The 16,000-nt window shown below is 41.2% G+C and overlaps 1 protein-coding gene across 1 annotated transcript; it reads left to right on the top strand.

Annotated features, from left to right (window-relative positions):
• Window positions 1–3,388: 3,388 nt before the first annotated feature.
• Window positions 3,389–15,671, top strand: LOC118581398 (cystatin-13). Its single transcript, XM_036183468.1, has 4 exons — window positions 3,389–3,520; window positions 6,887–7,240; window positions 12,799–12,912; window positions 15,512–15,671. Exons 2-4 carry the CDS (start codon window positions 7,013–7,015, stop codon window positions 15,593–15,595), a joined length of 426 nt encoding a protein of 141 aa, XP_036039361.1. The 5' UTR covers window positions 3,389–3,520; window positions 6,887–7,012; the 3' UTR covers window positions 15,596–15,671.
• The last annotated feature ends 329 nt before the right edge of the window (window positions 15,672–16,000 follow it).

The raw sequence follows: 16,000 nt of genomic DNA, 5'->3' as shown, positions 1-16,000 counted from the left end.
GTCCTTTATATTTTCTGCTTCTCCTTCACTTCTAACTCCACCATAACATTATGGTCTCCTGGAGATCACCTTTGACTCCAACCATGGCTCTTTTTCTGTCTGTTTAACATCCTGGTTGAAGTCACATTCTCCCCCAAATACAATATTCCTTAGGCCCAGCTCCAATTATTCTTGCCAAACTAAAACTATCACACAGAGAGCCATGGCTAAAAATTGGAAATCCTACCATGCCTCCAGGACCTTCATGCTTAAGAATCTGATTTTGGTTTTTAATGTTTTAGGTCATATGATTGATCATGGAGCAGAAACACATAAGCACAACAGACAAGACATTGACAAAGCAGTGACTAGACCTCCTTTCATCTTTATCTTGAAAAAAAAATGAAGTGCCACATGGGGTGTTTTGGAGCTGATGAACCAAAGGAGAGGTTTAATTAAAATTTTAGACCTGGATGTAGTAGATCACAATTGTAACTTCAGGACTTGGGAGGCTGAGGCAGGAGGGTCAGGAATTCAAGGTCTGCTTGGGCTACAGAATGAGAATGAGATTGTCTGTCTGTGTAGCTGTCTGTTTATCCATCAACCAAAACAGTCAAGGGAAAAGAGAAGAATCAAGAATTATTGTGTAAACCAAGCCCCCATTTGCATTTAGGATCAACCTTCTTTATGCATCCTGGGAAACAGAGCAAGTCAGGAGTGGAGTTGGGAGTGCTTGCCTTTTGTCATCATAAGGCTTCTTCTAGATGTTAGAATTCTACTGTGGAGTTCGGGGCCTTTCAATAACACAGTTCTTTTCAGGAAGAGAGTCAATGTGATGTGAATAATTAGCTTTGAAACTGAAATTCCCCTGCCCCTGGTTCACCCCACCCATTTTCTTTCTTTGACTTTATGACCTGTTGTCTTCATCCTTCCCATGCGTTCTTTGTTTCCTATTTCTAGTCAGCTTGTAATGCTTATGTGTAACAGATCTGTTTCCTTTTAGTCCAAGCACATAGTTTAGTTGGTTCTCTTTCATAAACTTTACATATTTGATTTGGTTATCATATAATTGGGTGGTTTCTTTTTTCCTTTTTGCTATTGTAAACTGTGTTGTAGCAATTTTCTCTGACTGTGCACATCTGCCAATACTTCTTTGAGATACAGTGGTAGGTACTGATGAATAAGTAACTTTTAAATGCTCAACAGGGGTGGCTAGATAAATGACTATTCAGAAATGCCTGGAATCTGTCCTCTGCCAAGAGGAATGAAGTTGGTTTGAGAATCTAGGTTATTTAGCTAATCTGATGTTGTCAAGCTTACTTTTCTTCAATGGATCAGAAATTGCAACATTTTATTGTTAGTTAATTTAAACTTCAACTGTTCTGAGGCTTAGCACAGTTTTACCTATGTAGCATAGATACTTATGTATCTTTTCTATAAGTTGCATGCTTCTGACTTTTGTCCAAGTTTTTTTTATCAGATGATTTGTCTTTTAAAAATTGCCTGTAAAAGCTGTTTAAGTTGTTTAAGAATTTCATACATGCATATAATATAGTTTGACCAAATCCACCCCTCTATTCCTTCTCCTAGAACTTCTTCCCTGTTCCCTCTACGTTCCCCTCCCAGTTTCAACTTCTCTCTCTCTCTCTCTCTCTCTCTCTCTCTCTCTCTCTCTCTCTCTCTCTCTCTCTTTCTCTCCCTCTCCTCTCTCTCTCAACACACTGAGTCCACTTGGTACTGATTGTATGCGCATGGGTGTAAGACCATCTACTGCAGTATGGTACTCTCTGAGGGGCCATATTCCTGAAGAAAACAGATTGTCTTTTAGCATCCATTAACTGCCAATAACTCCTCAGGTAGGAGTGAGTCTTCATGGGTCCTCCCCAAGACATACTGGGATTTGGGGTGGCTTATTGTGTGGGTGTCTTGTGCTTGCAGCCACAGCTCCTGTGAGTTCATATGTGCAACAGTGCCATTATGTCTGGAAAATACTGCTTCATCATCATTATCTACTCCCTCTTCCCAATGATTTCTGAGCGTTAGGAGTTGGGGTATAATGCAGATGTCTCCTTTAGAGTTGAACACTCTTACTTACAGTCTCTTACTCTCTGCATGCTAGCCTGCTGTAGGTCTCTATTAATCAGTGTGCTGGTTAGTTTTATGCCAACCTGATACAAGCTAAAGTCACCTTAGAGGAGATAACCTCAATTAAGAAAATGCCTCCATAAGATCAGGCTGTAGGCAAGCCTGTAGGGTATTTTCTTAATTCATGATTGATGGGGGAGGGCCCAACTCATTGTGGGTGGTGCTATCCCTGAACTGGTTATCCTGGGTTCTATAAGAAAGCAGATTGAGCAAGCCAGTAAGCAACACCCTTCAATAGCTTCTGCATCAGCTCCTGCCTGCAGGTTCCTGACCTTCTTGAGTTCTTGTACTGACAGCCAGGAGTTTTTGCTTTTTTTGTGTGGGGGGGAGTGTTTCGAAACAGGATTTCTCTGTAGCTTTGGAGGCTGTTCTGGAACTCACTTTGTAGACCAGGCTGCCCTCGAACTCACAGAGATCCACCTGCCTCTGCCTCTGAGTGCTGGGATTACAGGCATGCACTGCTGCCACCACCACCTGGCATAAAGAATATACACCCATACATATTTTTTTTTTGAGCTGAGGATCGAACCCAGGGCCTTGCACTTGCTAGGCAAGCGCTCTACCACTGAGCTAAATCCCTAACGCGGAGTTTTTTACCCAATTAATGATACCAGGAATAAGTTTCATCTTGTGGGTTTTAAATCCAAGCAGAAAGTGTTTGTTTACTCTGTAACATCTGTGCCACTAGCACACCAGCAGTCATAGCTTGTCAGGCCAGTCACATACCACAACTTGCACAACTCCCAACTGAGTAAGTCTATTGATTACTTTTCTCCCCTATAAGAGTACATAGAACCTTCCAGTACTACAAAAACTAGTCAGGAGGGATGAAGCTTTTCGGTCAGTCAATAATAACTCTTTGATATAGAAATTAAAAACTGTCACATATTTGCCAATTCTCTATCTGTTGTTTCACATCCATCTGTTAGGATAGTTATCATCAAAAAATTTGATGCAGCTGTCTGAGTCATTTCTATTCCTGCGAGTAATCCCTCACTTATATTTCTGCAGGTAACCCCAATAAAACTCATTGGTTCACCATTGACCTGTGGTGGTGTTTTTACTTAAGTCTGCTTTTGGTTTCCTATCTGGGATGAATATACATTTTTTCATATCTCCGTGGAATAGTGTCACACAACACAAGAGCAGTGGGCCAAAGGCTGATAGGACCTGTCTCAGGTATCCTGACTAGAACAGCATCAGAAAGGCTGGCTTACCTCACAAAGGGGATGCAGGTGTGGCTACCTGATGGAGAGTGCAGTCAGAGGCCAGAAGCACCTGAGGCTTAAACCCACAGATGCCTAACCTGAAATAGGAGCATGGCTTGAGTGTGATGGTGGTGGAGAGCAACCTAAGGATAGAGGCCATTTAATCATAGTCTTCACTGCAGATAAAGGTACATTTTGTGGGACAGAGCAGAACTTGGTTTAGACATGGTACAGAGTAGAGTGTTCAGGGTAGTCTTCAAGGACCAAGAAAGTAATCCATCGATTAGAGAACAGAAAGACTTATTGAGTAGTTAGTTCAAATTCACCTGTAACACATCAAGTAAGAAGCAAGGTGATCAATGGGTCTGCTTAACATACTTAAGGCATGGGGCAAGTAGGGTGGAGGTGGAGAGGTCACGTCGTCTGAAACACGGGGTTACATCTTATGTCTCCTCTGACATCGACTTCATGGTGATGGTAGGTTAATGGGACCACAGTGGAGATTTGAGCAAGTGACGTGTCAGGAAACTAGTTGCACTTGCTTGTGGGGAGAAGATTCTAAAATGACCAGTTTATGCTGGTGAAGATGGAGTAGGCAAGGCCAATGGAAGCTAGTAAAAGAAACTTACCAAGGACACAAACAGGAAATCTATTGAAATACTCTACAAGTGGGTAGCAGATGAGACCACAGAAAGGACGTTTCATGGCTGATAGGATGTAGAAGTCTTACAGTAGTGAGGGGCAGCTACTTGATCTTATAGACCATTTATATGGGGTCCAAATCTAGATGGATAGATGGGCATCTCACTATCTTCGTAAGTAATAACATTTATAGCACACATCTTTCTTGAGATCAGTCATCTATGTCAGATGCTATAGGTCATTGGGAATTGTGCTCCAGGTGCCTTCATAAGACATCTTAAATCACTAGGGGTCAGGGTAAAAGTGGTTGCGGCTGGGTTGCCAAAATGTGGGGATTTTGTTTTGGTGTTTTGCCTTTTTCGCTATAGTAGGTGCCTGAACTGTGAGTAGTATTAATATCATATATATTCTGTTTTTTCTTAGACATACCATGATAGTTTAATTCATAGATATATGCAAGGATGATCAATAGCTGCCAATAAAATAGAGCAACTGTAGTATTCTACAATAAAATTATTTCAAATTTATGAGTTGCTTATTTCTGGAATTTTCCATTTGGTACGTTTGGACCACAGTTCACTATGGATAACCCAAATCATAGTGAGGTACAATGCTACACTTGATTATTCACTTATAGGATGGTTCAAATGCACCAACCTGGCACAGTTGTCCACTTGAGAAACCTACTGCATGAGTTGATTGACATTACCTATGGAGCGGATACACGGGGCCAGAATGATGTTATCAGAGAATGGCTGAATTAAGATCTCAGAAATACCCTGGTTATGTGTATCCATTCATACTCAGTGCCTGATGCATCGTCTCTTAGTTCCGCCATCAAATTTTATGCACCACCTAAATGCAGTCTTTCCACATTTTTTTTTTTTGTTTGTTTGTTTTTTGTTTTTTTGGTCTTTCGAGACAGGGTTTCTCTGTGTAGTTTTGTGCCTTTCCTGGAACTCACTTTGTAGACCAGGCTGGCCTCGAACTCTCAGAGATCCGCCTGGATCTGCCTCCAGAGTGCTGGGATTGAAGGCATGCACCACCACCGCCTGCTCCACTTCTCATAAACTCTGCAATGTCTCTTAGGCTATTTGTCTGCTTGCTCACCGTCGAGACTGTACGTGCCTTAACCAGTTTGTCAGATGTTAGAAATTTCAACTCAATTTATCTTCTCTGGTAAAACTGGATAACCTCCAAATCAAATGTGTATTCCAGGCTGTGGCTTTACATGTGCATGTCTGCTAGATTGAGGTAGGTTAATGGGATGAGGCCAACAGTGGTTAGGCCTGGAAGCCCCCATCAAGTAGCCTTAGGCATTTTCTTGGCTTCTTAATAAGCCTCACTTTCCTCCCTTGTAGAGGGGCTAGCTACTCAGTATACAGCACCCATGGAAGATGGCAGTGAGTGACATAAGAGGCACAGGGCCTGACATGCTTCAGGATGATGAGAAGATCTGAGTTCTAATCTGATCAGTCAATGGGGAGGTTCTGGGGACACAGCCTCTAAGGCCTGCGTGAAATCTCAGGTGGGGGTTGCCACATCTATATGTGGAAAGTGAAGAATTTTGAGAATATATTCTTGCTGAGGAAATGCTTCCCATGCTGTCTGTGCACAGAGATCTGATGCAGACATCTCTGTTCATCGAGAAGAACAAAGAGATGGTATCATTCAGAAAAAAAAAGGGTGGGGGATGGGAGGTGAAGGGGTGAGTGAGTGACGAAAGTGTAAGTCCTCCCAGGAAACAAATGGCTGAGATGGGGAAATGGGCTAAATTCTAACAGTAAAGGTTTTGTTTTTGTTTTTGTTTTTTAAATTAACTTTCTTTGGAGAAGGAGAGAGAAATCCTGAGTTCATTGTTGCTGTGTATACATTGTTTAAAATTCACAAAGTACCCCTGGAACCACATGTGTGGGGTCTCCAAGCCATGTTCTAATTCTCTCTAGGCATCAAAAGGACACCCAGTGATTCAGTTAAACTTCAACATCACCTGGCACTAGCCTAAGGCAGCACAGGCTTGACTGGGTTCAATAAGATTCCCACCTTAGATGCCAATCACGAGTGGAAGGTCCCCAGGGTAGCTCACACTTTCTTTGAACCCTGCTACCAATGGAAGGTCCCCACAACCTCTACCTCAGTTTTGGTATCTTATTCAATTTTCTGTTGTTATGACTGAATATGATAAATTGAAAATAATAGACGTTAATGTGGGTCTGAGGTTTGTGGTTCTAAGTACGCAATTGAAGGACCACATCTGGTGAGGGCCTCTGCATGGTATCATAACATGGTGGAGGAGCAAGTGACTAAAAGAGGTACAAAGTCACCTCTGCAAAGACTAACCTGCTTCAGGAATAACAGTACCAATCCACTCAAAAGGCGATGAGGGAATTGTGACCTATCTTCTGGGTAAATATTCCACATCTTAATTTTATTCTAATTATAATCAGATTTCCACCTGTTCCTTGGAATGGACAATTATTAAGGAAAAGGTGAGAAGCTTGATGCACAACAAAAAAGGCTGGTACTTGGGCACTTGAGATTTCATTTCATTTCCACCTCTCTGGATTCTTTTCAGACATGCTACAGAGGTTCCATTATACAGGACAAAATAATATAATCATTGCCCATTGGTGATTAACTCAATCTCCATCCCTTCAAGGTCAAAGATGAACTGAAAGGTCCAAGCTGTTTGGGTTTTCTGGCAATGAGCTCCTTCTTTTTAATTATCCAAGGGTCCACCAAGAGCTAACTTACACGTGGCTGAAAAGGGTGTGCTATGGAATGTGTGTATGCTCCTTTCTCTCACTGTCACTCAGGAATACCTAGGGTTATAGGGCAGAAATGGGAGATGGAAATCAAATATATGCAGTATCGTAATGATGTCAACAGAAATCCCTTCTTTTAACCCACAGCAGTGTCAGGACTCAAGGTGAAAGGAGTATTGACCTGCAGAGAGAGCAGAGCCATTACTGGCTACATCTACGCCAGCTCTGGAAAGAAAAAAGGAACTTAGTATGTGTCTCCTTGAATGAGGTCCCATGGCCAGATTCTTACAGGTCTTGCTGCTCCTGGTGATCACAGTGGGCCTTGTGTCTAGAAGAGTCCAAGCCTGGGGCTCCCCTAAGATTGAGAGGCCATTTGAAGATATCCCCACAACCTATGTCTATGTGCGGCAAGCAGTCTGGTATGCCATGAAGGAGTATAACAAGGCCAGCAAGGACCAGTACAACTTCAAGGTGGTGGACATCCTAAAATCTCAGGAGCAGGTAGGTGTAGTGTCTGCTCCTTGCTCCTTTATCCCTTGGTCTTCTTTTGAGGACAGAGATGAGTGTCAGGGATATAGCTACTACATAGGATGGAAACAAGGTCAAAAGATGTCTCCATCTAAAATATATCATTTTACTTTAAAATTGAAAAATATATTCAAAGTTTGCTATTTATTAGTCCAAGATAGAGAAAAAGCATAAAATATCAATTAAAATTGTTTACCTTAAAAGTACAGGTGAGGGGCTGGAGAGATGGCTCAGTGGTTAAGAGCCCTTGCTGATCTTGCAGAGAGGACCCAGGCTTGGTTACCATCACCTACATGGCAGCTCACAACTCTTTGAAACTCTAGTTCTAGGGGATCCAACACTCCTTTCTGCCTTCAGTGGTCCCTAGGCACATACATGGTGCACATATGTGCATAATGCATACAGGCTAAACATTCATACACATAAAATAAAAATAAATCAACCTTTTAAAGCATTTTTGTTTAATATTTATTTTGCATCCTAACTGCAGTTCCTCCTCCCCTATCTCCTTCCACTCCCACCCCTTGCCAATCTACTCCTCTGTTTATGTTTAGAAAGGGGCAGGTAGCCCATGGGTATCAGCCAAACACTAACCTGGCTCATAGGAACTAACATAATCACAACCAAGGAGCGTGCAGAGGTTGACCTAAGCCCTCTCCATATATGCGACAGTTGTGTAGTGTGGTCTATTTGTGAGGCTCCTAACAATGACACAAGTGCCATCCCTAACTCTTTGACTGGCTCTTGGGAACCTATTCCTCATACTGGATTGCCTTGCCCAGCCTAAATACAAAGGGAGATGCTTACTCTTACCACAACTTAATAAATCTGTTTTTAAGTGTAGGTCAGAGCTCAAAAGGGGCAGCTGCAGATTGTGTACAGTGTTAAGTGCTAGTGCACACGAGCTTGTACAGCAGCCTGAACTACTGAGGCTCAACGAGAACATTTACTTCCTCTTGGTCCGCTTGGTTTTTCATGACTCACTCATTCAGCTTGCACAGCTTCCTAGGTAGGAGTGATGTTTCTGTACTATGGAGAGAAAATTGAGGCACAGAAAGTGTGCAGTGCTGCACAGCTGAGCAGAAGAGTCAAGACATAAGCCCAGATCCTTGTGATTTTAATCAGTGTGTGACTCTGAACGACTGGATGAGGAGAGCAGCTTCTGGATCATGCTGGATAGTGGAAACCCGTGCAGCGCAAGGAAAAAGAGAGGTTCCTAGAAAGTCCAAAGTCAGAGAAAGGACTCTGGAGGAGTAATGAGGGCCTGTCTCAGCATGCAGGAGCCTCTCTGTCTCCTCCCATGTGTTGAGCAACTGGGAATGTACATTAGGCTCGAGATTGGTTGGTGGCTGAGTGAACTGACACTGCTTGAAATTATTTTAACTTGAGAAGCACAATGCTCTCCAAATTGTAATGATTTAACTTATGATTTTATGACTTATGGTGGAGTGAAAGCAATATATGTTCAGTATAAAACTTGCTTTGGGCCGGGCGGTGGTGGCGCACGCCTTTAATCCCAGCACTCAGGAGGCAGAAGCAGGTGGATCTCTGTGAGTTTGAGGCCAGCCTGGTCTACAGAGGGAGATCCAGAGAAGGTGCAAAGCTACACAGAGAAACCCTGTCTCAAAAAACCAAAAAAAAAAAAAAAAAAAAAAAAAACCAAACCAAAAAAAAAAAACTTGCTTTGGAATTTCAAATTTGGATATTTTCTTGAGCTATCAATATGTGAAATCCTATTTTCTTGTGGTATTGTCACAGCTCCCAGTGAGCCCCGTGGTCATGGAGAGACAACTGTCTGTCTAGGGTACTATATTGCTAACCTAAGACATTTGTGAAGCTGAATACATTAACACACTTTCCACTTACAGTATTTAAATATGTGGTTTTCTTGAAGGGGACATCTGCAGTTCTCAATGAAGGATGGCTTTTGTTCCCGGGGATTTTTGGCGATGCCTGGGGTGTTTGCTGATGATGTGAATGGAAGGGCTACTTCTGGTACCTATTAAGTTGAGACTTAGAATGCTACTCTCTATCTTACAACAGCCAGGCCTCCCAGACAAAGAAAGATCCAGTTTCAAGAGTTCTGTGCGGCTGAGGTTGAGAAACTTGATTTATCTCCATCTATATAAAAGTTCTAGGGCTCTGATTGGTAGCTGAGTTAAAAATGAAAGCCTGGCTGGGAGATGCTTCAGTTAGGACATTGATGCAGTACAAGTATGAAGCCCTGAGTTTGATCCCAGCATTCATGTTTTAAAAAGCTAGATGTGGCAGTGCTTACTTTTAATGCTACTACTGAAAGAGGCAGAGACAGGATCCCTGAGTTTTTCTGGCCAGCCAGTATTGCTGAGTAGGAGAGCTCTAGATTTAGTGAGATTTCCTGCTTAAAAAAAAAAAAAAAAAAGGTAGAGAGCCATTGAGGAAGACTCCTGATGTCATACTTTGGCCTTCACATACATAATCACACATGTGCACCCACACTTATGCACATATGCATGGATACATACACACACAATAAAAATGAAAGGAAACAGGTTCTTGCATTTTCGATCTGGCTGGTTACTCCTGAGTAACACAAAAGTAGTTTGTTTTCTTCTTCTGGGTATTTTCTTTCCACGTACATACATCGTGGAAAGATTTAAGATTTAAAAAATCCTTTGTGTGTGTGTGTGTGTGTGTGTGTGTGTGTGTGTGTGTGTGTTCAAGAGAGAAAGAGACAGAGAGACAGAGACAGAGAAGGGGTTTGGGGAGGGAGGAAGGACATGGTATCTTGTATGCTTGTATGTGTGGTCAGAGGACAATAGGACAATTTGTGGGAGTTAGTCCCCTTCATCATGTGGATTCTGGGAATCACACTCAGGTTGTCAAGCTTGGTGGTAGGTGATTTTACCCACTGAGCCATCTCAAAGGTCCAATTAAGTATATTTTGTGTTCATGAAATCATACTGCTGTCTATTTTGGCACTCAAACTGTCATAGGAATTTGCCTAAGTACTGCTAGATTTATCTCAGTTTTCATCGTACCTTGGAAACTGAAATAGCATGGTTATTTTTGCTTGTATCCTAGCAAATCAACAGATTGGTTAATAGAAAAAGTGGAACAATGAATATGCCATTGCATGCAGCATAACAATATTCCGAATTTTAATTCCTTCGTTAAAGAGTATATTTGTAAAATAAAGGCAAATTGCCCCTGAATACTACTAAATCTATTTATTTTTATTTACTTATTATATTTTTTTTTGTGGTGCTGGACATTGAGCAGAAGGCCTCAGTTAGGCTGTGAATTTAAGAGATTTAGGCTTCTGCCCATGTTGCTGGTGTGTGGGTGTCTCTTGCCATTCATCATACCAATATTAGAACTCTCTTGTCTTTTAGATATTTGTCTGTTTAATAGGTGTGAAAATATATCTCTTTGTATTTCCAGTACCATGAAAAAATGTGTCTTTTATTTAGTTTAAGGACAATGTGTTTTCTTCTATGAGTTCTTTCTTCTCTCATATTATTTAATTATCTATTAGTTGATAAATTTGTTATTCATATAAAATTGGCATGTGTGTGTGTGTGTGTGTGTGTGTGTGAGAGAGAGAGAGAGAGAGAGAGAGAGAGAGAGAGAGAGAGAGAGAGAGAGACTGTACTTGTCCATTCAGTGTTTGAAGTTTAATTTTGCTTATAGGGTCTTTAGATTTTTGAAAACATAGCAATATAGCATTTAGTTTTTTTCTTCTCATATGCTGTTTAAGTTTTGCATCTTGCTTAAGAAGCCCTCTTCTGCCTAGCATGTATTTATTTATAGACTGAGCACTAGGTATAATGTTTACATTTTTCGAAAAATAAGAGGCAATCACCAGAACTCTCCTTATTAAAAACCCTCTAGATTTTTGAAAGGTGGGTACAGCAGGGGCTAAATTTTCAGATGTGGTTGAAATAACTGTAGAATTCTTTATTCCCTTCCTTGGTCTGCCAGTTCCTGGGCTCTCATAATTGCCTCCAAAAACATGCTTTGGAAATGTAATCTTTTATGTCAGGGTATGAAGATGTGGCCCCAAGGGGAAGTTTTTGTGCTATAAAGAGAATTCTTAACTTGGGCATCTATCTCGCTTCTGTCTTGCGATTGTTTCATTTTTTATTGACACTATATTTGGGTGTATACACGTACATGGCATGTGTATGTATTCACATGGGTAGGTGCACTCATATGGGTGCCTGTGTGAGCATGCACTGAAAGGCCACAGGTGATCGATCATTATCTCCAAATCTGGAGCTCATTGATTTTGCTAAGCTGGCTGGCACTTAGCTTGGACACTGATCTGTTTCTTTGGTTTTTCGAGACAGGGTTTCTTTGTGTAGCTTTGTGCCTTTCCTGGATCTCACGCTGTAGACCAGTCTGGCCTCGAAATCACAAAGATCCACCTGGCTCTGCCTCCCGAGTGCTGGGATTACAGGTGTGCACCACCACCACCCGGCTAAACTGATCTGTTTTTAAAGGTCTTGAGGCTTCATAATCAATCTCCTGTCTTTGTTTTCTTGTGCTCCTTCTTGTCCTTCTGATTTCCATTGTGGTAGGATGTATCAAGAAGACTCCTGCTAGACAGGGGCTCCTGGATCTGGAAATGTGTAGCTTCTAAGATCTCAAAAATTAAATATTCTGTTCTTTACATATCACCTAATCTCAAGTTACAATAAATAAATGGTTAGTTTTCACTGGAGAATGCTCTTCGTAATTTCCTTGCTTCATTCTGGGAACACTTGCTATTATTTGCTATTTAAAATTAAAAACTGCCGGGGTTCAGTGGTACACACCTGTAATCCCAGCACTCGGGAGGCAGAGCCAGGTGAATTTCTGTGAGTTCGAGGCCAGCCTGGGCTACCAAGTGAGATCTAGGAAAGGCACAAAGCTACACAGAGAAACCCTGTCTCGATAAAACCAAAACCAAACAAACAAACAAACAAAAAATTAAAAACCTAGGGGCTAAGGAGGAGGCTCAGTAAAGTGCTTTCTGCACATGCATGAGGACCTGAATTTGATCTACAGCATGTACTTAAATGTTGGACGTGGCACTACACGCCTGCCACCCCAGCTCTCGGGGCAATGGGCAGATAAGCAGATCCCTGAACCTCTTTTGCCATCTAGCTTAACAAAATTGATGAGCTCCACATTTAGTGAATGTGATCCAAGAAGATATCAACATGGACTTGTGGCCTCTCTGAGCATGCTCACATAGGCACCCACATACACAAATATACCTACCCACATGAATACATACATATACCATATACATGTATATATAATATACACAATAACAAACACAAAGTCAATAAACAAAAAATAAAACCATTGTGAGAGAGAGGTGAGACAGATGTCAAGGTAAGAATTCTTTCAAATAATCTTAAAACGTCTTCCAGGAGATGTAGAGTTGAGGAAGAGCAGGAAGATCGTTTAGCCCTAAGTAGCCAATGGCATATTGACTTCTCAGAGCAGATGCTTGGTGCTGTTTTCTTCTATAAGATTTAACTTACGTGACTCATTGACAGGTCACAGACAGCCTGGAGTACTATCTCGAAGTAAATATTGCCCGAACGATGTGCAAGAAAATTGTAGGAGAAAATGAAAACTGCTTGCTTCAAAATGATCCTAAAATGAAGAAGGTATGTAGCTGACATGAGAGGAAATGTCCCCTGTCCCACCTGTGTAATAAAGAACACTGTGAGGCCAGTTTCTTGTTTAAACTCTGTTCTGTTTGAGGCTGTTATAGCCAGACTCCAGAACTAAGGTGTTGTTTCTATTATCTATCATTGACAGCATCCTACCCTATTCTGCAAGATGTACACATACATATATACATGTACATGCAACCAGGGACACACACACACACACACACACACACACACACACACACACACATATATACATACATACACAAGAATACACAGAGAGACATATCCATTATACACAAAAATGGGTGTAAAGCAAAGCCAAGCCAGTTTGTTATTTCTTGCTATTTTGCATTCTGGACAGGGTTATTTTGAGCAATCATTCTACTCCTGCGGTGTGTACTGGCAGGAATATTCCAGACTAGTGGGTCACTCACAATCACATATTAGTGCTTCACAGAGAATGACTAATAAAGCTGGAGCTACTCCATATTCATTCCTTCTGTTTGAGGCTACTCTGGTACAAAGGCATAGAATGAAAAATAGTGTTCTGTTCTCTTTCAGGACTGAGTGATATCCTGGCATATGGCTCTGTCCTTGCTAAAATTAGGGACATCTCAGCCAATCTAACATAAATTCTCCAACCTATATTCATCCATTTCTTCATAAGTAGGTGGTCCTAAGGAAATCTACCATTTTAATTTCAAATATTTATTATTATTATTATTATTATTATTATTTTATCATTATCATCATCATCATCATCAATAGTAGTAGTAGTAGTAGTAGTATGATGCTGGGTATCTTCTATTGCTCTTTGTCTTGCTTTTGGAGACATAGATGGAGCTTGTCATTTGGAATAGATGGGCTGGCCAGGAAGCCCCTGGGATCTGTTTGTCTCTGTTCCCCACAGTGCTGAGGTTACAGGTGTATGATGCTGTACCTAGCTTTTACATGGTGCTGGAGTCTGAATTCAGGTCCTCATGCTTGTTCAGCAAGCACTTTACCCACTGAGCTATCTTGGCAGCTCTACTTTCTTAAAGAAGAGGTAAGTAGGCTCTGCTATCAGTCCTCGGTAGTGGCCGTCTTGGTAGAGACCCCAACTCAAGTGCCATGTACTAGGAAGAGCTGAGCCAGTAAAGAGCATGGCATGACCACTTCATTGAAATCCTTGAAGTAGGGAGTGTCAGGAAGAAATCATATTGTCTGATTCTATTAGGTCTGCTGTTGTATGGAAGCCTTGGGAGGCTGTAGGACTTCCTGAATGGCTCTGGATGCTTAACATAGTGTCTCACATTCTGTGTTTTGCTCTTTCATATTAGAGTTGAGGGGCATCATAGCTATTCTCTAGTGTTAACCAGACCTTGTGCCCAAATGGATACACAGGGGCCAGTCTTTCACAATGGAATCCACATTAATGTCTGATAAGCAAAGATCTTTTATATCTCAATTTATGCTGTATAAGTGAATTATGTTGTATAAGTATACATAAATGTTTTCTAAAACTACACAAAATTGTACTAGAGATAAAAATGATAGTTTGGATCTTTCTGGGACCTTTGATGATTGTCTAATTTTTTTCTCCCAGGATTTCCTTGAACATCATCTATGTCAAGATAACCTTGATGGAAATTCATATAAGTTAAAACTTTTCTTCTCTCTGCTTTTTAAATTATTGTGCACTATGCATATTTTGATGCATTTTCTTTGTCATCCTTGCTTGAGGATGTTATTCACATTTATATGGTTGCCATAGAGGTGTTTCAACTTTACATTTTTATTCTAAGTTAATGTGAATTTTTAGGGGATAGACTAGAAAAACAAGGGTGCTTGTTGTCCACTACGAGACTGGAGCTACACTTCCGTAAGATCTGAGACCAGGTCACACATCTCTTTGAGATTCTCCACCTGAAGGCTATTTGCTTGTTGTCTGGACAGATTTTCTACTCTCTCTAAGAAACATGGGACTCTGTTCTATTCTTGTTTTATTGGTTCCATATAGCAGAATCCAATAAAGCAAAGCACCTCTGAGGATCACAGGAACATGGGTTGTAGCTGGAGGCAGACTTGAAAGGCTGAGCAGTTCCTGTGTTCAGAATGATTTTGTGAGGAAGGCTGGCTCTTCTGCCTTAAGGATCAGGTTGACCACACATGCGGTGCAATGGGTATGGTTGATTCACTCTTTGTCCTCTCAAGTCAAATCCTGGGACCTGGAAATAGGGACTTGTATGATTTCCTTTTTTCTTTCCTATGTGTGTGTTTGTGTGTGTGTGTGTGTGTATGTGTGTGTGTGTGTGTGTGTGTGTATACCTGTGTGTTTGTGTGCATTGAGTAATGCATATGTGTATGCACATGTACATGCAGACCATTCTCTACCTTATCTTTTGGGATAAGTTCTCTCATCGAGCTCATTGATTGGTAGACTCAGGGGCCACTGACTTCTTTGCCTGTCTCTGCTCATCCTGTGCTTGAGTTATAGAGATGTGCAACCATGACTGAATTTTTTTACATGGGTTCTTGGGATTCAAATTCAGGTACTTTACTATGCCATCTCCATAGCTCCCTAAATAACTGTTCTTTTTCTCTTTTTTAGATGCTGTTTTGCATTTTTATTGTTAGCTCCAAACCGTGGAAATTTGAACTTAAAATGCTGAAGAAACAATGCAAAGAGATCTAATCAGCATCCAGTACACCTTGCCGTTCTCACTTTTCTTTTAATTAATAAAGATGCTTGCAAGATAATGGACCACCACCTCTGACTCACTGACTTCATTGTGTGTGTGTGTGTGTGTGTGTGTGTGTGTGTGTGTGTGTGTGTGTGTGTGATAGACAGAGAGACAGAGAGAGAGAGGGGAGAGAGAGAGAGAGAGGGAGACAGAGAGAGAGAGAGTCTTCTTTGGATCTGGTACTGAGAATGAGTGAAGCTATTTTCTGGGGTTTGGCAGCCTTCTCAGGGTGGTTCCTTTATATCTGAGGAGAGACAATCTGCTGCCAAAATTAAGTTACTATTTCTAGCCTAACTAAGTTCCAAGCATAAATACTTTCCGCTGTCCACAGTTGCTCCATGGGACCCCTTCTTCAC

This window comes from Onychomys torridus, chromosome 4 (assembly GCF_903995425.1).
Source record: "Onychomys torridus chromosome 4, mOncTor1.1, whole genome shotgun sequence".
Taxonomy (NCBI): domain Eukaryota; kingdom Metazoa; phylum Chordata; class Mammalia; order Rodentia; family Cricetidae; genus Onychomys; species Onychomys torridus.
The sequence above is the reverse complement of the archived record's forward strand: the minus strand, read 5'-3'. Positions and strand labels throughout refer to the sequence as shown.